Source organism: Paramisgurnus dabryanus, chromosome 5 (genome assembly GCF_030506205.2).
Source record: "Paramisgurnus dabryanus chromosome 5, PD_genome_1.1, whole genome shotgun sequence".
NCBI classification, from domain to species: Eukaryota; Metazoa; Chordata; class Actinopteri; order Cypriniformes; family Cobitidae; genus Paramisgurnus; species Paramisgurnus dabryanus.
Window position 1 is genome coordinate 3,846,224 of NC_133341.1, and position 25,877 is coordinate 3,872,100.

Genomic DNA, 25,877 nt, shown 5'->3' on the forward strand with positions numbered 1-25,877 from the left:
AAAATAGCTGATTTGATAACTGCACCTGCCGCTCATTAAATACCTGCGCGGCGGGGCGGCGCCGGCAGATGCAATTATCTGCATGCCAAGTTCATTGGCGTTTTAAAGGTTTCTCGAAGCAGATAGGTCACCCGCGAAGCGGTTCCCAATTCGTCGGTCACGACGTGACGTCTCCGTTCCCTTCCTTCAGGGAACGAGGGTTACATATGTAACCGAGACGTTCCTCACGCCATTCCAGTGGCCAAGGTCTGGTAAGAATCAGTTTTAACCCTCTGGGGTCTAAGGGGTTTTTAGGGCCCTGGGGAAGTTTTGACATGCACTGACATTTGTGCTTTTTTCAGTTGCTTGAAAACATATTAATGGCAAAAGTCTCATAACACTGTGTTCATCACAAACTGGGCTACAATATCAAATAATCAACATGTATGTACATGTTTGTATTTTTGAGAGAAAAATGTTTATGCGTGGTTTTTGAAAAAGCAAAATTTTTAAGTCACTGATATAACTCCACAAAACTCATTCTAAACATGTTTTCCCAAGACTTTTCAAAATAGGATCTAGTAGTCTAGAGTTTTTTCTTCAAAATGATGTGAAAATCATTCAGCCTACTCATTAACATAAAGCAAGATATTGATTTACAATTTCTAAGACACTTTTGCTTGGGAAAGGCTGTATGCGTGGAGGCGGGAAAGCTCCTGAATAATCAGTGATTGACAGCTGAGAGACAAAAGAGTTGAATAATGAGCCACATAATAAGCCTTGTGGGGATGTTCAACAGGAATGTAACTTTCTCTGTAGTAAAACCATGATAAGGTTTACTTTTCAATATAATGTACACACACACACACACACACACACACACACACACACACACACACACACACACACACACACACACACACACTATATATATTTATACGTATATATATATATATATATATTTCTATTGAAATATTTTCTATTAATATCACAAGTATAAGTTACCTTTTAAAAACCATAGTAGCCTAATCATGGTAAAGGTACTGTTTGGCCATCATAAAGTGAACACAGGGTTTGTGTTTGGTTGGCCAGCGAGAGGTTTACTTTTGTGCAGTAAAAAGCTCAAAAGAACAACTGCCTATCGTTGTCTGGACTCCTATTTGTGTTTTTGTAATCATTATAGTACAACCCCAAAACAGAAAAAGTTGGGACACTGTAGAAATTGTGAGTAAAAAAGGAATGGAATAATTTACAAATCTCATAAACTTATATTTTATTCACAGTAGAATATAGATAACATATCAAATGTTGAAAGTAAGATATTTTGAAATGTCATGCCAAATATTGGCTCATTTTGGATTTCATGAGAGCTACACATTCCAAAAAAAGTTGGGACAGGTAGCAATAAGAGGCCAGAAAAGTTAAATGTGCATATAAAGGAACAGCTGGAGGAGGACCAATGTTTAGGAATGGGAATGTTGTCCTATTCTTGTCTAATACAGACTTCTAGTTGCTCAACTGTCTTAGGTCTTCTTTGTCGCATCTTTCGCTTTATGATGCACCAAATCTTTTCTTTGGGTGAAAGATCTGGACTGCAGGCTGGCCATTTCAGTACTCAGATCCTTCTTCTATGCAGTCTTGATGTTGTAATTGATGCACTATGTGGTCTGGCATTGTCATGTTGGAAAATGCAAGGTCTTCCCTGAAAGAGACGACGTCTGAATGGGATCATATGTATCTAGAACTTGGATAAACCTTTCAGCATTGATGGTGCCTTTCCAGATGTGTAAGCTGACCATGCCACACGCACTCATGCAACCCCAAACCATCAGAGATGCAGGCTTCTGAAAAGAGCGCTAATAACAACTTGGGTTGTCATTGTCCTCTTTAGTCCGGATGAAATGGCATCCCAGTTTTTCAAAAAGAACTTCAAATTTTGATTCGTTGGACCACAGAACAGTTTTCCACTTTGCCAAAGTCCATTTTAAATGAGCCTTGCCCAGGGAAAACGCCTGTGCTTCTGGATCATGTTTAGATATGGCTTCTTTTTTGACCTACAGAGTTTTAGCTGGCAACAGCGAATGACACGGTGGATTGTGTTCACTGACAATGTGTTCTGGAAGTATTCCAGAGCCCATGTTGTGATTTCCATTACAGTAGCATTCCTGTATGTGATGCAGTGCCATCTAAGAGCCCGAAGATCACAGGCATCCGGTATGGTTTTCCGGTCTTGACCCTTACGCACAGAGATTGTTCCAGATTCTCTGAATCTTTGGATGATATTATGCACTGTAGATGATGATAACTTCAATCTCATTGCAATTTTTCTCTGAGAAACTCAGAAAACTATTTTTCGCCGCAGCATTGGGAGAATTGGTGATTCTCTGCCCATCTTGACCTCTGAGAGACACTGCCAATCTGAGAGGCTCTTTTTATACCCAATCATGTTGCCAATTTACCTAATAAGTTGCAAATTGGTCTTTCAACTGTTCCTTATTTGTACATTTAAATTTTCTGGCCTCTTATTGCTACCTGTCCCAACTTTTTTTGGAATGTGTAGCTCTCATGAAATCCAAAATGAGCCAATATTTGGCATGACATTTCAAAATATCTCACTTTCAACATTTGATACGTTATCTATATTCTACTGTGAATAAAATATAAGTTTATGAGATTTGTAAATTATTCCATTCCTTTTTTACTCATTACAATTACAATTTCTACAGTGTCCCAACTTTTTCTGTTTTGGGGTTGTAGAAACACAACCAGGGACACGCGTGATAAACTTATCAATGTTTGTTTACAGCCGCCGCCATTACCTCACGTGTTGATCATGAAAGCAGTGAATGTGTGCACATGCGAGTGATCCTGTGTTTAATAAACTTGCTGTGCGGAGATATGCGCTTAGACGCAACTAAATAAGGATTGTACTGTTTGCAATCGCGTATTTTATAAGAATACCAAAAAGCGCGTCGAGTTTCCTGACTCGCGTGTTTGTGTATGTGCGTTCCCGTCGCCTCAGCTGTTTGACGGAAGACAAAGAAAACACTCGCGTCTGGATATATTGACACACATCCGCAAGAAAATAAGGATTTATATGTCGGACATCGATCCAGTCACACTGACGAAGCACACACACTCGCGTCTGTCTGGAGATTTAGGCGCGAGTAAACAAGTATGTGATGTGTGCAATCGCATCTTTTATAATGATACCACAAAGCGCTTAAAATATGAGGCATTGTGTGTTTGTGTGTGCGTTTGGACGTCGATCGAGTCACACTCGCGTCTGGAGATAACTTTAGTTACAGTCACGAGTAAACAAGTAGATGTCATGTTTCCAGCACTCGGATTAAAACTCAACACAGCAGTGAATGGCTGCAGAGACGGAATGTCCATTGACTGTGGGGTTGACTAATGAATATGGATGATCTCTGCTCTTTTCTTCAATGGAGCAGGGCATGGCTCATTATAGATAATGAAGCAACAGAAGAAAGACGGTACATCTCTCTCTTCTAATACAGTTAACAACGAATTACAATATTTGTTTTCACTTACATCTTCCAAAAGCAGACATTCCAAGCATTATGTAGACATTTATCTTTTGTTTATATGACAAATATTCGTTAAGTTACAGTTAATTTTTCTGACGTGTTTCTGAAAGGACTTCACTGAGGGAGAGAGAACAAAACGCGCATCATGTTTATTTTCTTAATTTTGCGAAAAGCACAACATGCTGTTTTTATTGGGAGTGGACAGAAAAAAACTAGACAATTTAACGTTTTAAATGATGTATAAATCATATCTGTATGTCAAAAATCAGCAGAGTTATCTAAGTCTCTTTGGGGAGTGATCGAAAAATAAAGAGTTTGCGGCGCCCGCGCCACCGTCGACCCCAGAGTGTTAATAAACCTGTGCCATGTTTAGGATTTCACAGGAAGAGATGGTTAAATGAACATTAGGCCAATGCTGTACATTATTAGGGATGCATAATGGTAGCCAGCATTCTTTATGTAGATGAAAACAATGTAGCACCCCCACTAGGACTTTCTTGTCATCTCTTTTGGTATTTTCAGTCAAGTGAATGTACACAAACTGCAAGAATGTCTGAGATTGCCCCCAACTGTTAGCTTGAGGAGTGTTTATGGCTTCTGTTTCAATTGTTTTGTTTGGACTTTGTGAAGCGTATTTCCTCAATATGTACCTTGTGTCTCACTGAATATCTCTGTTGGTCAGGAGGTTACTGCTATATGCTGGTGTAACTGATGAGGATTAACTTTTCCTCATTTTCTCCTACAGTATTTTCACTGCTGTCACATCATAGTGTTGACATGAAACCCCTCCTCTTTGCCACATGCTTATCCTATGAGTATGGACCAAAAAAATGGCAAAATGATTTAAAGGGATATTGCCATTGTATTTTGTTTTCTCTTAATAGACTGTGTGCAGAATTATTAGGCAAGTTGTATTTTTGAGGATTACTTTTGTTATTGTACAACTACAGCGCTCTTGGTCTATTCAAAATGTTAACAAACCCTCAAACCTGAACATTTAAGTAGTAAAAGTGAAATTTTGGCTTTATTAAGAGAATATTTCTTTGTACATCATAATTAGGCAACTATTAGTGTGCAGAATTATTAGGCAACTAAATTTTTTTCACCTGTTAAAGTGAGAATAATAAACAAACTCTATATTTACAAAAAAAATTAATAAAACAATAAAAAATTAAAAATATATAAACTCAGTGACCAATATAGCCACCCTTCTTTTCGATAACAGTCACAAGCTTTCCATTCACGGATTCAGTCAGTTTCTTGATCTGGTCTGAACCAACATTTTGTGCAGACGCAACCCCAGCCTCCCAGACACTGTTCAGAGAGGTGTACTGTTTACCTTCACTGTAAATGTCCTGCTTAAGAAGGGATCAAAAGGTCTCAATAGGGTTTAAGTCAAGTGAAGAAGGGGGCCATGGCATTAGTTTTTTATCTCTAAGGCCTTTACTGGCCAGCCATGCAGTGGAGTACTTGTGATGTATGTGATGGAGCGTTGTCTTGCAATAATGACATGGCCCATTCTTCACCTGACTTAAACCCTATTGAGACCTTTTGATCCCTTCTTAAGCAGGGCATTTACAGTGAAGGTAAACAGCACACCTCTCTGAACAGTGTCTGGGAGGCTGTGGTTGTGGCTGCACAAAATGTTGGTTCAGACCAGATCAAGAAACTGACTGAATCAGTGAATGGAAGGCTTGTGACTGTTATCGAAAAGAAGGGTGGCTATATTGGTCACTGAGTTTATATATTTTTTTATTTTTATTGTTTTATTATTATTTTTTTGTAAATGTAGAGTTTGTTTATTATTCTCACTTTAACAGGTGAAAAAAACAAGTGAGATGGTAAAATCTTAGTTTTTTTATTTAGTTGCCTAATAATTCTACACACTAACCCCGGATTTCCACCGACTGCGGAACGGCTGCGGATCCGTTGCGGAACGGCGGCGGAGTCAATCGGTTTCCATTCAAGTCAATGTGTGTATTTCCACTGACTGCGCTCCGAATCCGTCACAGCTCCGGCCATCCGCAGCCCTCCGGCACAAATACGCAGAGCTTCTATTTTTGACGGATGCCGGACAGCTCCGCAGGGCGGAGCCATGACTTTATCGCGTGATCATACCTGAATACGCGAGAACTCGTGTTTTTTTTTATTAAATATTTGCAATACAAACATTACAAACACACACAAATAAAGTAATTAATACAGAAACAACAAATAATAGACAAGAACAGAGCCAGGGGCAGTTTCAAATAAATACATTAAAGATAGAGCATAAATAAATGTTTTAGCAGCCTTCTTATTTTTTGAATTTTGGATGGATATGATGTACTGCTCTGTCTACGTGAGTTCTCGTGTTGTGATCTGGGCTGGTTTGTAAAAACGTCATAATTCAACGGAATAATGGGCAGAGACAGAACTAGGTATCGCGCGATCTTCACGTGAATTTGCGAGACCTCATGGGTCCTCGTCACTTCAGCACGCAGCCGCTCTGCAACAAATACGGATCTGGTGGGTATTGACGGACGGCGGAGTGCGGAGCCGTAACGCAGCGGAGCTGATCTGCAGCTGCTCCGCAGTCGGTGGAAATCCGGGGTAATAGTTGCCTAATAATGATGTACATAAAAATATTCTCTTAAGGCAGTGAAAAAATATCACTTTTACTACTTAAATGTTCAGGTTTGAGGGTTTGTTAACATTTTGAATTGACCAAGAGCACTGTAGTTGTACAATAACAAAAGTAATCCTCAAAAATACAACTTGCCTAATAATTCTGCACACAGTGTACACCAGAATAAAGAAACAGTAGATAGTTTGGTCAAAGATTACTTGAATACTGTACTTTAACTAATGTCAACATGCTTTATGCAGTGATGTAGTATGGTCTGACTGTTTCACTCCCACAGTATGGCTTATTTATGTACGTGATGGGTCATATGTTATACATTTCAATAGTGCTTAATGGGGAAGTCAGTGTTATTCGTTTTCATATGTATGGTCTCAGGTTTGATCAAATATCTAACCAGTAGTATTAGATAAGGGTGTCACGATTTCGATTTTAAATCGAAATCGATCGAAATTAAGTCACAGCTTCAAACTTCGAATTAAAAAATGGGATCGTCGATGCTGCCACGCCCCCATGTCACGTCCGGTCGGCTTGCCAAGCGAGGGAAAAAACTCTCAGAGATGCCTTTAAAAACATCTGTCCAGCGGAACGCGATCATATTTTAAACACGAGGAATGCTACAACTCCTTGAAATGCATATCATAAACAGGATTACTACCTAGTGATCTGACTTTGGACAGAGCGCAGCACTCTGCACGTGCGCGAGAGTGAGGGAGGCGCAAAGATGCAGTGGGTTATATTTTAAACAAAATGGATAGTTTGCCTCAGCTCGCATGAAACGCATTAAACTGAACAAATACATAAGGATTACTACTTTAGTTTATGTTTAGACTTCGGACAGATGCGAGAGCATGTGCACGTGCACGTGAGACAGAGAGAAGCGCAGATGCTTATGATGCTGGATTTATTTCAGATGCTATGAGTCCAAGAAACGCGCATTAAGTTCATTTGCATTAAGTCCATGTGCGTGCAAAAAGGAATCCTCTCTCCACAAGCTCTCGTGTTAAGTGAAGCCCACAAACCCCCATGGGAGTTGTGCAATGTGCATGTTAATGTTAAACTATAATAATAATAAATAATGGCATATCATTTTTGTCTTAAAAAAAATAAAAGTAAAAATCGAGAATCGGATCGAATCGTGACCTTAGAATCGAAAATGTAATCGAATCGAGGATTTGGAGAATCGTGACACCCCTAGTATTAGACAATTATTAATCAAATTTAGCACTGTTTGATAGAGACTCCTCATTATACTGGGGTTTGCTTTTTTGACTGGCAAAATAAGAGAACACACAAGCAACCACCAAGAGCAACCTAACAACTGCACAGCAATAGAGGGTATGCAAGGACGTAATTTTCCACATGACCACGCTGGAGCTGACCCTGTTGAGTGGCAAAACATTCAACAAAATGGCTGGCTTTCATAGCAGCTGCAGAGAAAACACCAGTAAAACTGACTATTATCAGCTTAAATTGAATTCAGTTAGCCTTAACAGTGACCCTAACGACTTGTCAAACAACCAGTAGTCTGTGGACAGTGGCGTATAGACAGACATTGCTTTTACTGACATATATGTTTTTTTTACCCAACACTATTAAACCATCCCATCTTTGTAGAACACAAGGTTCATCATGATGGATGTTTTTTAATGAAGGCTCAATGACAAAACTTTGCAATTACACAGAACTGGAGTATTCATTGGTGTATTTTTATAAGATTTTTTATCCCAAAATTTTACATACCTGACATATGGCTACTGCTACTTATTTACTTCTCCTTTGAGTGTTTTTTGCAGTCTGGAAAAAGACCGCTTCAAATTTTTGTTGAATCTGTTAGCACAGTCGATCACACAATTACTTTTCCCATTTTAGATGCGTTTTTCACACTATGCTAATGCTGTCACTCAGACTTTTTGCCACTCATTGGGCGTAACCGCAGTCACTTTGAGATGGTCCTCACTGCGGAACACAACATCCAGGGGGTGGGGTTGGATCTAGATCCAACTCCTCCCACTTTATATACTTTGTTCCGCCAAATAAACCAGTATATTTGCGTTGTTGCAGCCCGCAATTAGTTGCAACCTGTGGTCGCCAACGTTTGCTCTTATCAATTTAAGTGTACGTTTGATTAATAATATAGTTGAGAAAGATTCATAATTTAGAAAGTATCACAGTTAGGTGTAAGGAGAGGTACGGACACGTTCCCGACAGTTTGATATCACTGAAGGGATTTATTTGTACATTATCCCACTTATGACACAGCTATTCCTATATGAGTAAATATAAAAACAAATTTATTTGATATCTTTTATTAGCAAATTTAAAAAAGTAAACCATCTACGAGGGAAACCTGTTAATGGCTGTAAGCAAAGACGCGTTAAAACAAGTTCAAAGTCCATAAACATTCAATTTATTAATTTCTAGATAACATGCCATAGCCTATATATTTTAATAAGTATGCATATTTGTACTGTATCCATTAATAGGTCTTAAACTGCATGTGGTAAGATTACTCATAGTAGGCTTACCCGAAATGTTTTACTCCAAAACATTATAGCAAAAAACTTTCACCCTAAAGGCACTACTTTTATTGTAGTCATAAGTAAAGTTAGTTTTTATGTCAAAATAATAACTTAATTTAGTTACGACTTAATGCGGAAATGGTAATGCACCAACACGTGTATGACGTGTCTTGTGGTAAAACTGTCGACCAATGGAATATCTGGATCGGGATCCAGCTCCGCCCCTGGATTTAAATCCAACCCTGCCCCCTGGATGTCGTGATCTGCAGTGAGGTGCTACTGGTCACTTTCACCGAAGGTGATGTCACGTGCTTTCCCTCTATAAGCTTATACATACCAGTGGTCTGGCAACCAACCAGAACACCCTGGCATTATCCATCTTATTTTTGACGTAAATGTGGGCGCCGCCATCTTTGAGATCTTTTGTACAAGACTTCTGTTGTGACAGTAAAGCTAATACTAGTCTATTGCGATGGACACGAGTGGAAGACCGGAATAATTTGAGCAGTAAGGTGTTGCCATAATAGCTGATACAAATGCAGTAAATCTTTACAAAACATTTGTTTTAACCACACAATACACACAGAAGAGCTGAATGTGTATCGGGTGCACGTGCACCCATGATCTGTATTCACACATCGATCCAGTAAAACCTTTCATAGACACTGCCAGTAAAAAATAAAACAATTGTTTAAAAACTAATATTATGCTGTTAAAAATATGCTGATTTAGCTGATTTATTTATTTTGCTACTATATATTATTACAAAAATGCAATTTCATTACAGGACATAATCTGCTTAGTTTATGTTTATATTGGTCCTTAGTGTTTGCACGTACTTTTGTTATGTTTTAAATAAAAAGCAAATAATTTTTAAATAAGCAAATAATTTCATAAGCTCATGTCTCATTCTAGTGCGAAAGAAGCGATGTAATAATATTTTCATAAAACAAAAACAATACTCAATACATGTAATAGTTTTATATGTTTATTATGGTTTGTTCAATTAACTTACAATGTGTTGAATGAGAAAGATACTGACTGTCGGACTGTGTAAAGCTTGACTTGTCGCCATAAAAACTCAAACAAGTCCATTAAAAATTGCCGTTTTAAAAAAACTCACACCAGAGGGACATGCTAATGCTTATGTTACAAACACTGTTTTGGGTGCGCCTAGTGTTAAGCGTAATACACATAGCTCGGTTCCGGCACCTGAGTCAAGGCGGCCGACTAACTTGGTGACTATAAAGCGGCACAGTCTTATCCGGTGCCCACCCAAGACCCCCCTGGTAATTTCTAACAGATTCGATATTCTAAGCAATACACCGGCTGAGACGTCTGTTAAAAGTGCCTTGGTTGTTGGAGATTCTATACTCAGGAACGTGAACATTGAAGCACCAGCCACCATAGTTGACTGTATACCGGGAGCCAGATCGTCAGACATTAGATCCAAACTTAAAGTGCTGGCTAATGCTAAGCGTAAGTTTACTAAAATTGTTATTCACGCCGGCACGAATGACACCAGACTCCGCCAGTCGGAGATCACCAAAGATAATATTAAAGAGATGTGTGAAATTGCTAAAACAATGTCCGACAATGGAATATGCTCTGGTCCCCTCCCCGCCTACCAGGGGGATGAAACTTACAGTAGATTAGTGTCTCTTCACGAATGGATGTCAAAATGGTGCCCTCAGCATAATTTAGGGTTTATAGACAATTGGAAGCATTTTTGGGGGAGACCTGACCTGCTAAAGAGAGATGGCCTCCATCCGTCTCAGGGAGGAAGTGCTATTCTCTCCAGAAATCTGACCAATAGTCTTACTTCTAATACAGTCTGACTATCCAGGGCACAGGTCAGGAAACAGACGGATCAGCTTAACGTCCATCTGTTAGCTGCCGTGATATGTCAAGATCACTTATATCCCACCACTTAGAGTCTATCTTACCAGAATATCAACACATCTCAACTGTATATTGGCGCTTTTCCATTGCATAGTACCCCACGGTTTAGTTTAGTTTGGGTCGGGTCAGCTCACCTCACTTTGGCGTGGTTTGCTTTTCCATTGAGTTTTTTGTGTCGCTTCCGAGTGGGAGGTGTTTAGATTTGTCGTGTATATGCGCCGCCCTATATTGCCGTGACATCATCGTAAACGCGACTCATACAAACACAAACGAAGCGCGGCTACTACAAACACAAACGACGAGCAATGGAGCATATCGAAGGAATGTTTTTCTTTATTCTCGGGATGTGGATGTTTTTTACTTCAACACAACGAAGTTTGTTTCAAAGGAGGCTGATGGCAGCAAAAGAAAATACAGCCAAGAAGTACAAGAAAGTTTTTGAACTTGTACAAAAAAACGCACAGTACAACAGAAGGTGTGCTCAACGGCGCGCAAAGGTAAGCTAATTTCGAATTTGTTTATGGTCGTAATCAGACTGATACTGTTACAAAACATGTATTAAACTTATTTGCCAATATTACACATTAAAATACGTATCTTGTGTATTACAGATCTCTGATTTTTTGCAAAGACGACGCCTCAGGCCATCTGTTTGGGCATTTGACCGAGCTTCTGAGTGGTGGGATGTGATTGTTCCAGGTTTCACAAACAGTCAGTGGCTGGAGAATTTCAGAATGTCTGAAGAAACGTTTGTCTACTTGTGCAACAAACTGCGTCCAGCGATAAGTAGAAATGACACAAACTTCCGCGTGTGTGTATCTCCAAGGAAGAGAATAGCCATCGCACTGTGGAAGCTTGCAACGGGCTCCGAGTACAGAAGTGTTGGACATCTTTTTGGAGTAAGCATAACAACAGTTTGTCGATGTGTTCAAGAGTTCTGTGCTGCAGCAGAGACGTTGTTGGTACCAGAACAAATTCGTCTACCAGACCCGGAAAAGTTTAAAGAAATGGCTGCTTACATTGAGAACAGATGGGGTCTCCCACAGTGTATTGGTGCTATAGATGGATCACACATACCCATCATAGCACCAGAAGAGTATCACTGTGACTATTTCAACCGTAAAGGCTGGCACTCCATTATCCTTCAAGGTCTTGTGGATGGTAAAGGACTTTTCTGGAATGTTTTCACAGGACTGCCTGGAAGCATGCATGATGCTCGGGTTTTGAGATTGTCCACGCTATGGGAGTTGGCAAGTCGGGGAAACCTCATGCCAGCTTACACGAGAACCATTGGTGGTGTGAATGTAGGCTATTACATCCTAGGTGACTCTGCCTATCCCTTACAGAACTGGCTCCTAAAACAATTCACTGACACTGGACGGCTAACTGTGGAACAGCAGGTGTACAATATGAAAATCTGCAGAGCTCGTGTGGTGGTTGAAAATGCTTTTGGTAGATTAAAGGGAAGGTGGCGCTGTCTCATGAAAAGAAATGACTGTGCAGTCAACCTTGTAAAATCTATGGTGCTGACTTGTTGTGCTTTACATAACCTGTGTGAAAGTCATGGAGAGGCCTATGAAAGTGCATGGGACACACCTTCAGCAGCAGAGCCAGTGGTGGCGGTGCCACAGGCTGCAGAGGAGGAGGGCAGGGATGTACGTCAAGGTCTTTTGCGTTACTTGAATAGTTAACTTTTATTTTGTTATCTTTACAGCCATGTGTATTGTCAATAAATGTCTACCATCTTTAAAAATGGTTTTGTCTGCCTCTATCATTTTGAAATTTTTCTTTATAATAATCCAATTGTAGGCAATGTAAAATATTCAGCAATAACAAATTTAAATCAAGAACTTGTTTGAAAGTGTTGATTTATTAAAACAGGAAGTTATAGAGATAAAAGGGTACACATCAAACTGTAGGGTGCAAATGTTGTGACAAATAAATGGATACATATGTAAATAAACAAACACAAAAAGTTTAAAAACACTTGGTGCAAAAATGTATGCACTATACAACTCGGCCTTATATTGAAAATGTGTGTAAACATCAAACTGTTTTTTGTGAAGGTGTAGCTGACATATATACATTGGCATATATAAATACCAAAATTTAAATAAAGCCAAAAAAAATTAAATAGTTTTTATGTAGAGTTTGGTTCTCTACGACCAGTCATTGCCTGTACAAGCATCCCCATAATACCAAGGAAAGCCTGATTAAAGGACGCCGTTTGACTAAGCTCCTCCCTCCTCAAGGCTGTCTCCTCTTCCCTTGCTTGCCGGGCATCATCAAGTGCCACCTGCAATTGTTCACGGTTTAGTTCTTGCTGCCTTATATCAGCAGCCTGCATCTCTCTTAAAACAGAGAGATGGTCCTGATGTTGATTGCCTCGTTTCCTCTTTCCTGTAACACAACAAAAAAATCGTAGAACTTAGTTGAATGCTACTTTACCAAACAACATGTATGCCCTACTTTTTACAGAAAACCAAAAAGCAAAATATCATTACATTTAATTAAGGTAATATACGGAAACATCAGAAAAGTATGTACAGCGTGATATACAGCATCGTGTAGGCTTGAATATATGATTAGTATACGTGAGTATATTGCACACCTGTGACAACAGGCACCGGGGTCATAACGTTGCTGCCGGAGGTTGATGGTGTCGGTGGTCGAGCTGGTGTCTGTGGTCGTGCTGGTGTCTGCGGTCGTGCTGGTGTCTGCGGTGCCAGGTCAATCTGTGACAATGATGCATCATGTTGAGAAAAAATAGATGATGCATCAATCGTAGACAATGAATCTGAAACAAAAAAAGGAGGTTAATAAAGATTGTTATGCAGAAAACAAACTAGCAACAACTGATCAACATTATTGACCATATACAATAGTTCTACTGCTAACGTTAGCTGTTACCTATTGAGACTATTGTACTGCCATAAGTTATTGTTGTATTAAATAACCATGTTTTTTTGTGTGTATTGATTACTATAAGCAAGACCATGGTTTTACAACAGTAACCATGGTTTAAATTGATTTTGGGAAACCACGCTTATTTTATGGTAAACATGGTTTTACTACAGTAACCATGGTTTTACTACAGTATGTTTGTTGGTTTTAACTGTAGTAAAACCATGTTTCATTTCGTAAAAGTGGTGACTTGAATAAGAATACACGCAAAAAATTACTTTTGTATTGTGAAACTTTTACGGGTGAGAAGTTATACAGTTCACAAAAACCCTTAACCTCGCTTCCCATAAACAATAGCGCTACTGCTAACGTTAGCTGTTTGCTAGTTACTACCTTGCGTTATTCTTTGTAATGCAATAAGCTATTGTTATCGGCATGATGATTTAAGTACAATTGCATACGCATGGAGTTAAAAAAGTATTATTACAAAACATTGCTAAACTTTAAAGGGTGATATACAAGTTGAAACAACGTACCATCCTCCTGCGTGTTTTCGGCCGTGTCGAGGGCACCTTCTCTCCCATTGCTCGCCGGTCTACTTCCATATATACCATCCATTAAATCAAACCACTTCCAGACTCTTCTATTCGCCCCACTCCTGCCATTGTGGTCCTTTATGGCTCGGTAGTCGCTTTTCATCTTCTTTAACTTTTCCCTACATTGTTTGTAGGTGCGATTATAGCCCTGTGCGGCCATGAGCTGCGCGACTTCTTGAAAAACTTTTTCATTCCGCACAGACCCATCAAGCTCTCGCTGGATCCGCTCCTCTGCAATCAGCGAGAGGAAAGTCTGCACCTCCTCATTTGACCACGAAATAGCCATTTTCTTTTCCTTTTTGTTTATTCTACCGTTCACTAATCACATACACTGTGCGGTAGCTGGTAGCAACTATTTTCAAATCTAGCGGGTTTGGTGTTTTGTGTCGCGAATCCAATGACGCTGGTAGTGACGCGTGTTGTGACGATTCTCGTTAGACCAATCAGTGATCTACTGTGTTTTCGCGTCACGTTTTGGTATCAGCTCGGGTCGCTTGGAACCCCAACCGAGGTGGTACTAAAAAAAGTATCGGGTACTACGAAGTGATCCCAATGGAAAAGCTCCCAAAAGTAAGCTGACCCGACCCAAACTAAACTAAACCGTGGGGTACTATGCAATGGAAAAGCGCCATATGTTCCCCCGAACAAACAAATACATAGCACCGCTTGCTACATCTGGTACAAATCTGATTAACATAAAATTAGAAAACAATAAATTAACAGATGAAACTCAAATGTTAAAATTCGGCCTTCTTAACATTAGATCGCTTACCAATAAAGAACCTATTGTTAATGAAATAATTACAGACCAAAACTTAGATGCACTCTGTTTAACAGAAACTGGCTTAAAGCAGACGACTACATTAGTTTAAACGAATCCACCCCACAAGACTAATAGTATAAACACGAACCCCGATTAAAGGGGAGAGGGGAAATCCTATTGGACAAATTGAAACGCTGATATCATTTTTAATGACTGTAAGGGCATTGATCTTAATTTCCTACTCTATATTGTTTTATACGATTTTCATCTCTGTACTATTTAACCCGTACTTTTGTCTATTTCTGGACGTTACATGTACACACTATCTGTGGTGTCGCTACAATATACAACAACATTTTTAAAGTAAACCATAAATCTGAACTAAAATTGAAATCATTTGAAATAATGATGTTAACCGCCAGGGATCCAAAAACGCGGGGACGCGTTTTGACGTGTTTTCTCCTTATCATAGCAGAATCAACTTAAAATACTCCATCATTAATAATCAAACACTTACGTGTTTGCATTTGAAACTCTGAAGGGTCCTCTTTAATTAGTGTACATTCACAATAACAATAGATCTTTGTGTTTTTGTCAAATAAAGAAAATAAACAGGGTGTGGATTCAGACATTTCTGTCTCCGCCAGCTGTCTCTCAAATCACGTTACAAAAATCAGTTGAAACTCCACGAATACTCGTCACACAAACATGATACACATGTCAAAAGAAAGCCTGAAATGTCTACTTTTAAACAAGCTAATTATAATCAAAAACAAATATTTCCTGTTTATATAATCTGCATTGAAGTAAAGAGAGTACCGTTTTTCCTGGCTGAGCTCATTATCTCTAATGCGGTCACGCCCACAGGCTGTTGACATGTTTATGAAGAGACGAGCAGTTCCAACAATCATAAACAAAGCGTAAAGTTTTATCAGATTTAAAGAGGCAGTTTTTTATTATTTTCGCCGCTAGATGGCGCCAGATCAAACAATAACAATGATGTTGTTTACTGACGCTCTGAAGCAGCGTGGAATTATGGGATTTGTAGTCTTTAACTCAACCACTGATGGCCATCAATCAGACGCGTAAGTTTTCAATTTACAATCTACAATGATTTTTCACATAATGTATTGACAGTACAAATCTTATTGTGAAGTGTCTTAAAATGACCATTTATATTGCTGTACAATACCTTTGATGTGCATATCATCCGCGGGAAGATGCGCTGATTACAATCTACACACTAATGTTGTGATCAATATAATAGCATACGGTTTTTGAAGGGTTACGAATCAAAACAACTCACCCATCGCGTAAAACACAAGCAGGATCAGAATATTGGTCTACTTAAATGTTGTCGTGAAGCTCTCTCCATCCAGATAATGCAACAACAAATTGATCCTCTCTCGTTTTGTTCCAAACTCTTCTTGGGTCGTTTGGTTGGCCCGTACGCTAACAGGAACTGACACAACCAGCGGTAAACGGTAAAGAGTTATCCATAAGTTCATAAGCAAGCGCGTAGCCTGACAGGCGCTATCGCATAGTGCCGCACTTGTCCAGGACACTGGCTCGCTGCGTCCGAAAACTCAAGGCAGTGACTTGTTGCCTCATGAGGCCATGACTTCGGAGGCATGAAGGCAGCTCCGAGAAAGGCTTTCCGACGCACTTCAAAGGCAGCGTGTTTGAAATATGAACAGAGAGCGCCTTTGTGATAACTAATCACATATTTGAAAACTACAATACTAATTTCTCGCTAGAAATGCAATTAAAATGTGTAAAAAGTGAAAATATACGTTTATTTACACTAAATTTGTGTTCCAGTCGGTTCCTTGGCCGCCATTTTATTTTTTCGAACTCGACCAGTGTTGTCATGTGGTTTACGTCAGTAAAGGAGGTGACAAAGGGTCACATGGATATTAACGTCATTGACATGAGACTGCACTGCCCCGTAACAATGTTTTGAATGGAAATTTTCTCACGATTTACAAGTAGTTGAAAACTTTACAGATATTGATAGTAATCAGCTGGACAAAATATATAACACTGGCCTAGTGGTTTTTGGACATTTTACTGCAAATATCTTACAAATTGCACCTATAAAGACTTTACCGCATGTTTGGATTATAAACTTTATAAACACACGTGAGGAATATCTTAATTTATGTCTGGACATTGAGGAAGAGAAGCGTTTATCTTTAACGTTACCTAAGAAGAAGAACAATGGAAGACACAATGGAGGAGGATATATTCCTGAAGAAACTGTAAGTCATTTGTCTTCATTTATATTTGCTATCATGTAATATGTTATGGCTTGTGCAGTTCAGCCTACATAAGCAACCTCAGCAGACTGCACGCTTCGGATTGAAAATCTTTCGCATTGTTTACAAACGAGTACGCGTGATCACGTAATGGCGGATTTCATTGTTACATGCTGTACAGTGTTAGACACAGTTATTCACTTTCGTATCCTTCATGGCAACTTTGAGTAATGCTGCACTGGGGGATCTGCTGTAATATGATATTGTTTACATGCAACGCATTCCATACATTGCGCTTTACACGCGACACCATTTTATTATGAGCTCCGCGTTGCTTACACGGAGACGCGAGCTTGCGCACATGGACGCCATATGCGATGTGTTTTTAAAGTTCATACTCGCTTACAGAAACACGTTTAAACAGAAGCTAGACGATAAGGGGATGGGCATCTGAGAACAGTCATCTGAAAACAACTAATCATTGCAGATGTTTATCTGAGATACTAATTTAGTTTATGTACATGATAGTTTATCTGAATGTAGTGCTATCATTTACCCATCAGTTATGTATGTAAGGGTATTTCTGTGGACAATTTATGCTAACAGCTGTTTATAACTCTCTTACAGGTCTGCATCCCTCTCATCAGTACAAAACTATGAAGTGGAAAAACATATTCACACTTCTTGGACATAAAGTTATATGGTAACATGAGCCACATGAAGTTTACAGCTCTGTTCTTTATCAGTTTCTTATACAAGTTAAGTTTTTGAATAGGGTTCGTTTCCAAAATAAACTGAAAATGTCCTACTGACCTTCATTTCTATTTTGATTATATTGTTAACTTCTTAATAAACCCCAAACAAACATGTATACATCTGTCCTCACATTCTTTACTGTAGTTCCCTCCTGCCTCATTATGCAGCTCATTATGCAGCTCATTATGCAAGCCTTTGTTTGCTAGCTGTCAATCAATCCTTCTCGCATACGGCCCCTCTAAACAAAAAGTGTCTTACAATTTCGAAATCAATATATTGGTTTATGTGAATGAGTAGGCAGGATGATTTTCACATATAAATTAAATTGTTCTGACACCGTTAATGCCCTCTATAAGAGGGGCCAGAAGAGACTGTACCTGCTCAAGAGACTAAAGTCTTTTGGAGTTCAAAGTCCACTTCTCAAGACTTTTTATGATTCTGTTGTGGCATCAGCCATCTTTTTTGGTGTGGTATGCTGGAGTTCCAGTATTACAGCGTCTGATAGGAAGAGGCTAAATAGACTGATCAAGAAGGCAAGTTCTGTGATAGGTTGTCCACTTGAGCTAGTTGAGGTGGTGGGAGAGAGGAGGGGGAGAGCTAAACTGTCATCCATACAAAAGACCTCGTCCCACCCCCTTCATGGGACTTTAACATCTCTGAGTAGCTCTTTTAGTGGCAGACTGATACATCCACGCTGTGTGACCGAGAGATTCAGGAGATCTTTTCTCCCTGCAGCCGTGAGACTCTATAACCAGAACTGTTGATCATGAATTTATTACATAGAATCTGTGATTAAGTGGACTGGAAAGCAAGCCATTTATGTAAATATGATGAATGCACTGGTTTTTATAGTCGTAATTTTGTAGGTATAAAGTATTTATATTTTTTAATTATTTTTATTGTGGTATCTCATGTTTAATATATTGTACTATATAATATGTATACTTTTTCTCTTTTGCTTTCTGCTGTAAATGCTGAAATTTCTCACTTGTGAGACAAATAAAGGCTGATCTAATCTAATCTAATCTAATCATTTTAAAGAAAAAACTCTAGACTACTAGATTCTGTTTAGGAAAGTCTTGTTAAAACATGTTTAGTATGGGTTTTGTGGACTTATATCAGTGACTTAAAATTGTTGCTTTTTTAAAAACTATGCATAAAAAATTTTTCTCTCAAAAATACAAACATGTACATACATGTAGCTCATGTAATATTTTAGCCCAGTTTGTGCTGAACACAGTGGTAAGAGACACTTGCCATTATTATGTTTTAAAGCAACTGAAAAAAACACCAAATGTAAGAGCATTTCAGAACCTCTGACAGTGTCCCAAAATGGTCGGACCCCAGAGGGTTAAATATGAAAATAACTGATCTTAACAACAAACAGCTTTCTTTTGCCTTAGCTAGAATCTATAGACCTCCGGCCCACAACGCAGATTCCCTTAAAGAAATAGCAGATTTCCTGTCTGACCTTGTAGTCACTGTAGATAACGCTCTTATCGTTGGTGACTTTAATATCCACGTTGATAAACAAAAGATACATTAGGATTAGCATTTATGGATGTTCTGAATTCTCTCAATATTCGACAAAATGTGACAGGGCCCACGCATACTCGTAAGCACACATTAGACTTAATTTTGTCACTCGGGCTCAATATTAATGACATCGAAATATCACCTCAGAGCGATGCAGTTTCTGACCATTGCCTTGTGTCATACACTGTACTTCTAGGTAGGATCGCTCGATCCACAACATGCTATCGACTAGCCAGAACAATAATTTCCACCACTAAAGACAGCTTTATTAGCACTCTTCCAGACCTGTCCCAAATTAAACATGTAGTAGAAAACCGTGACGATCTAGATATTGTAATAGAAATCCTGAACAATGTCTGTTCTAACACACTGGATGCCGTTGCACCCATTTGAAAAGAAAATCAAAGAAAAAATCGCCAGCTCCATGGTATGACCATCACACTGCAGCACTTAAAAAGGTAGCTAGAAAAATGGAAAGAAATTATAGAAGCACAAAGTTAGAGGTAGAGTTGGCATCTGTGGTCAGGCATATCTAACCAATCGCTCTCACTTTGTTTATGTAAATGAGGAGGAGTCATATCACTCCCTGGTCACATAAGGCGTACCGCAGGGATCAGTTTTAGGTCCTATCCTGTTCTCGTAATATATGTTACCTCTAGGAGATATTATCAGGAAACATAACATATGTTTTCATTGCTATGCGGATGAGACCCAGCTTTACATCTCCTCACATCCCTGCGAAACACACCAGTTTTCTAAGCTAACAGACTGCATATTAGTGACTGGATGGCACATACCTTTCTCATGCTAAACTCCAATAAGACAGAGATACTTATTATTGAACTGAATCGCCACAAACATAATGGGCCCTATCTTGCAACCAGCGCAATTGACTTTGTCAGTGACGCATGTATCATTTGTATTTTGCACCGGCGCATAGCGGGTTTTCCCTCCACTAAGGGTGTCACGATTTAGATTTTAAATCGAAATCCATCGAAATTAAGTCACAGCTTCGAACTTCGAACAAAAAAATGGGATCGTCGATGCTGCCACGCCCCCATGTCACGTCCGGTCGGCTTGCCAAGCGAGGGAAAAAAACTCTCAGAGATGCCTTTAAAAACATCTGTCCAGCGGAACGCGATCATATTTTAAACATGAGGGATGCTACAACTCCTTGAAATGCATATCATAAACAGGATTACTACCTAGTGATCTGACTTTGGACAGAGCGCAGCACTCTGCACGTGTTCGAGAGTGAGGGAGGCGCAAAGATGCAGCGGGTTATATTTTAAACAAAATGGATAGTTTGCCTCAGCTCGCATGAAACTGAACAAATACATAAGGATTACTACTTTAGTTTATGTTTAGACTTCGGACAGATGCGAGAGCATGTGCACGTGCACGTGAGACAGAGAGAAGCGCAGATGCTTATGATGCTGGATTTATTTCAGATGCTATGAGTCCAAGAAACGCGCATTAAGTTCATGTGCATTAAGTCCATGTGCGTGCAAAAAGGAATCCTCTCTCCACAAGCTCTCGTGTTAAGTGAAGCCCACAAACGCCCATGGGAGTTGTGCAATGTGCATGTTAATGTTAAACTATAATAATAATAATAATAAATAATGGAGAATCATGACACCTCTACCCTCCACAGACGCACGTCGGCAAACTAGGGAATGAACTTGCGCTCCCTGGGCGGTTCAGCGCAAAAAAGGAGGCGTGTTCCGGCGCAAACCATCCCTGGTGCTATTTTCCAGGTTCAAAAAACAATTGCGCCACTGACCAAAAAAAACTAGTCTAAAGTCAGTGGCGCGTTGCTCGTGGTTCATTATGCTATTTTAAGGGCGCATGCTTGACCATAATGTATAGCGTGCACAACGCGCACACACTTTGCTTTTGTAATCTACACAGATGCAACAGTTATTTTTGCAAATCATAAATTGTTACAATAAAAAATATTAACACATGAGATAAGGGAAATCATTGTGGTGAGCATTGTGGTGATAGTTTTTTTTTATTGTGTGGCTGCTTTAAAAAATTCTCATGCAAATAACGATTAAAATATTTTCATAAGTTTGTTGTGTGGCTGTATTATGTTTATTTTATGTAAATAATAATTAAAATGTTTTCATAAGAAACCTTAATGTATGTGAACTGGATTTGTAAGTGTACTTTGGGGTTGGACTGCTTGCGTTTCTTGGGTCCGATTTCAAAGCCCCCAAACCGCCTTCAACACTTTCAGCGGTGAGGGTGGACGCAGCAATGTCCTCTGCTGGTGTAAGGTCCTGTGTAGAGGCAGATCCACCTCCCGTTACACGGTGTGCCCGATTTATGCTGGCAAGCTTGGGATTCCCCCGTCTCCTGACATCATTGTAGTGCTTGGCGCAACGTCCTGGGGATGCCAGCTGATGAGACAATTTTGGCTATTTCCTCCCACGCCTGTTTAACCTACGCTGATTTGGGCAGGTTTCTCCCATCCCCATACAAAACAACTTCTCTGTCTTTGACTGCTCTTACAAGAACGTCGGTCTCCTCGGCTGTGAACCGCTCGTGGTGTGCGCCTGGTAAATCCGTCATAATAATAGCAATCCGCCATGGAACTTGCGCCCTTGCGTTTAAAGGGAATGTTGGATAGCGTTCTGATTGGTTTATTTGAGGTTACGCCCAAACCACACCTATGAATAATGAACCTACTTCAGACCAACCCCTTATTGCTTTGCGATTGGCGCAAGAGTTATTTCTCCCGCCGGGAAAATAGCAACAGCACCCAAGATCCGATTACAAGTTGCCCATAGATGGCTGCACTGTGGTGCCAACCTCCATGGTTAAGAACTTAGGCGTGATGTTCGACAGCAATTTATCCTTTGAAAGCCATATCTCCAATGTCTGCCGCACAGCATTCTTCCATCTTAGAAAATCTCAAAAATACGCCATATGTTGTCTGCATCAGATGCAGAGAAGCTTATCCATGCTTTTATGACCTCTAGAATAGACTATTGTAACTCGTTACTCGGAGGATGCCATGCAAATCAGGTAAAAAAGCTTCAGCTAGTTCAAAACGCTTCTGCAAGAGTGCTTACTAGATCTAAGAAGTATGACCACATAAGTCCAATTCTGGCATTTTTAAACACTGGCTACCAGTTAAATATCGCATACAATTTAAAATATCACTAATCACCTACAAAGCCTTAAATGGCCTAGCAGCCTCATATCTTAGAGAATTACTATAAGAATACAACCCATCACGTTGCACGGTGGTCGCAAAATTTTGTTCTCTTAATTATCCCTAAAATATCAAAAGTGTCTAAAGGTGGCAGATCCTTTTCCTACTTAGCCCCTAAGCTCTGGAATGATTTACCAACCGTTGTCGAGAATCAGACATAGTAGATACCTTTAAATCTAGACTTAAAACGTTTCTCTTTAACAAGGCATTCACATAATTTGTTTTAGTAAGGCGAGTAATGGTACTCATCTCACAATAGCTAGTTTGTACAACCTAATAAATAAATAAACTAAATCCTCATTTTCGTCAACACTTAAAAGCATGGTAAATGTTATTAATACTCTTAAGAAATATGTTTAATTTCTCCTTACTCGTTTACATATGTGGAGCAAACCATGAGTTGGGCATAAACTTTCAAAAACAAATGTCACGTTTAAAACAGAAAAGGCTACATATAAGAATAGAACGCTACTTTGTGCACATACAATCCACAATACAAGGCAAAAACTCTAAAACTAGACTAATAAAACCCCGAATTGGGCTATTAATTGCCAAGCGCAGAGGAGTGATTGAAAGGTATGTATGGCATAATGTTATCACTTGCTCGACTCTCCTCCTGAGGTTTCTGAGGAGGAGGGTGGCGAGTAAGAGAGTACTGTCTCCCCTTTACTCCCTTGCTCGACCGGATTTCAATGAAGCTCGGTGGGTATAGATGTGTGTATATTTGTATTAGGGCTGTCAAAATTAATGCGTTAATAACGCGTTAACGCAAATTCATTTTAACGGCACTAATTTTATTAACGCATGATTAACGCAACACATAATTTCTGTTTGACCCACAGCTGGATGAATTGAGACGCAGCAAGTGACCCTAACGGTCAAATCCAATGCTCTAAATCAGTGGTTCTTAACGTTATTCCTGGAGGCCCACTGCCCTGCACATTTTGTATGTCTCCCTTATTTAACACACCTGATTCAAATCATCAGCTCATTAGAAGAGATCTCCATGAACTGAACTGAGTCTGTCAGACAAAAGAGACTTACAAAATGTGCAGGGCAGTGGGCCTCCAGGAATAACCTTAAGAACCACTGCTATAAATGGTCATTAAACATCTCAATCTTTATCTGCACGTTTCCTGAGAGCTTTCCAAATCCATAATCTGAATCAAAGATGCGTCTTCTTTTACTTTTTGGTTTCGTTTTTAACTCTTTCACCGCCATTGACGAGATATCTCGTCAATTAAGAGAAAACGCTTCCCCGCCAATGACGAGATTTTCCGTCTTTCCGCAATACCGATATTATCCACCCGCAACTTTTTAAACCCGGAAGTATTGCCCTATGGCAAGCGGCTGCATGTCCGTGTCTGTTTTAAAGATCACTCTGAATGGGATCTCTATGAAAAGTCCGTCACAAAAATGGAATTATCTCTGCTTTTTGCTCAAAATGTGGTGTTTTTGCAGAAACCTACCCATATTCAAAAGCTGATTACAAAAGAACCACTGAAGGTAGGATGAAACGGTTTTTTTTTGTTTGAAAGCAGAGGGTCTGTTCTTTCATTTGGTATATTGTATGTTTATATATTTAAAGATGAACATTTTCTGGAAGGCATTAAACTTTGGTGAAAATCATGAAAAACGCTGGCGCTGGCTGGCAACTTTTTTTAAAAACGCTGGCGGTGAAAGAGTTAAAGCGTTCAGAAATTATAGAAAATAGACTGCAAGACTTGCTCGATGTTAAAGGAATATTCAATTTTCTTAAAAGAAAAATCCAGATAATTTACTCACCACCCTGTCATCCAAAACGTTGATGTCTTTCTTTGTTCAGTCGAGAAGAAATTATATTTTTTGAGGAAAACATTGCAGGATTTTTCTCATTTTAATGGACTTTAATAGAGCCCAACATACTTAACTCAACACTTAACAGTTTTTTTCAACAGAGTTTCAAAGGACTATAAACGATCCCAAACGAGGCATAAGGGTCTTATCTAGCGAAACGATTGTCATTTTTGATAAGAAAAATAAAAAATATCCACTTTTAAACCACAACTTCTCGTATATGTATATATATATATATATATATAATGTATGTATATATATGTATGCATGCATGCATGCATGCATGCATGCATGCATGCATGCATGCATGCATGTATGCATGTATGTATGTATGTATGTATGTTATAAGCAAATTTATACACATACACACACACACACACACACACACACACACACACACATTTTTTACACACACACACACACACACACACACACACACACACACACACACACACACACACACACATATGTGTGTACCTGGTAATTATCACGTTGTGGGGACCAATTGTCCCCACAAAGATAGGAATACCAGTGTTTTTGTGACCTTGTGGGGACATTTTGAGGTCCCCATGAGGAAACAAGCTTATAAATCAAACAAGATGATGTTTATTGAAAATCTAAGGTACAAGAAAGGTTTTTGTGATGGTTGGGGTTAGGGAATGGGGCAGGTAAGGGGAATAGAATATACAGTTTGTATGGTATAAAATGCATTACGTCTATGGAATGTCCCCACAAAACATGGAAACCAGAATGTGTGTGTGTATGTGTGTGTGTGTATATATGTATGTGTACATAGGTATACATATATACGGCCCCTACGCTAATAGGATTTTGTTTCTTTCTTCATGTCTCGTCCTCGACCCCGAGGACAATGAGATAAACAGACCCAGTTCCCTTAAATGTGAAAGTCGGCACACCTCTGATCTACTGGCTGACCTTCAACGTGATGCCCAGCTGATGCCTGACCAATGACCACCGGCAAAACCCGCCTAATCTCCGCTTAATTCAATTCAATTTCAATTCAATTCAATTCAATTCAATTCAATTTTATTTATATAGCGCTTTTCACAAAAGTCAATTGTTTCAAAGCAGCTTTACATAAATAGAAGCAGTGAAAAGCACAGAAAAACGACAGATAGCACAACAAAATACATGATCGCATGAGCAGTTAAATTTGCTGCGGCTATGACTCAATATTATAAGTGCACGTTTTACTAAAGCAACGTATAGAAGAGGAAGCTAGGTAAAGCCCAAAAAGGATGCCTCCCCGGGGTGAAAAACCCCCTAGGAGAAAAAAAAAACCCGGGCTTTTATCCGAGGAAAAATAAGTCCTAGGAGGGAAAAACCCTTGGGAGAACGGAAATGGAGATTTAGCGGAGATTAAGCGGTTCTGCCGGTGATTGTTGGTCAGGTATCAGCTGGGCATAA

The 25,877-nt window shown here is 39.3% G+C and overlaps 2 protein-coding genes across 3 annotated transcripts in view; one reads left to right on the forward strand and one right to left on the reverse strand.

Moving 5' to 3' along the window:
• adgrv1 (adhesion G protein-coupled receptor V1) overlaps nt 1-25,877 on the forward strand; it is a 691,082-nt gene that overhangs the window by 543,649 nt on the left and 121,556 nt on the right. The gene's annotated exons all lie outside the window — the stretch shown is intronic.
• On the reverse strand, nt 12,450-14,643 carry LOC135774505 (uncharacterized). Its single transcript, XM_065284637.2, has 3 exons — nt 14,018-14,643; nt 13,189-13,374; nt 12,450-12,977 (listed from the first exon to the last, which is right to left on the reverse strand). The coding sequence occupies exons 1-3, from the start codon at nt 14,361-14,363 to the stop codon at nt 12,718-12,720; spliced, it is 792 nt and encodes a 263-aa protein (XP_065140709.1). The 5' UTR covers nt 14,364-14,643; the 3' UTR covers nt 12,450-12,717.

What these genes read in the sequence shown, in the direction of transcription:
- LOC135774505 (XM_065284637.2), bottom strand. Translation starts at nt 14,363, where the DNA reads ATGGCTATTTCGTGGTCAAATGAGGAGGTGCAGACTTTCCTCTCGCTG. An exon ending in CGAAAACACGCAGGAGGATG is followed by an intron (nt 13,375 to 14,017) that starts GTACGTTGTTTC and finishes TTTTTGTTTCAG; the next exon opens with ATTCATTGTCTACGATTGAT. An exon ending in CCCGGTGCCTGTTGTCACAG is followed by an intron (nt 12,978 to 13,188) that starts GTGTGCAATATA and finishes GTTGTGTTACAG; the next exon opens with GAAAGAGGAAACGAGGCAAT.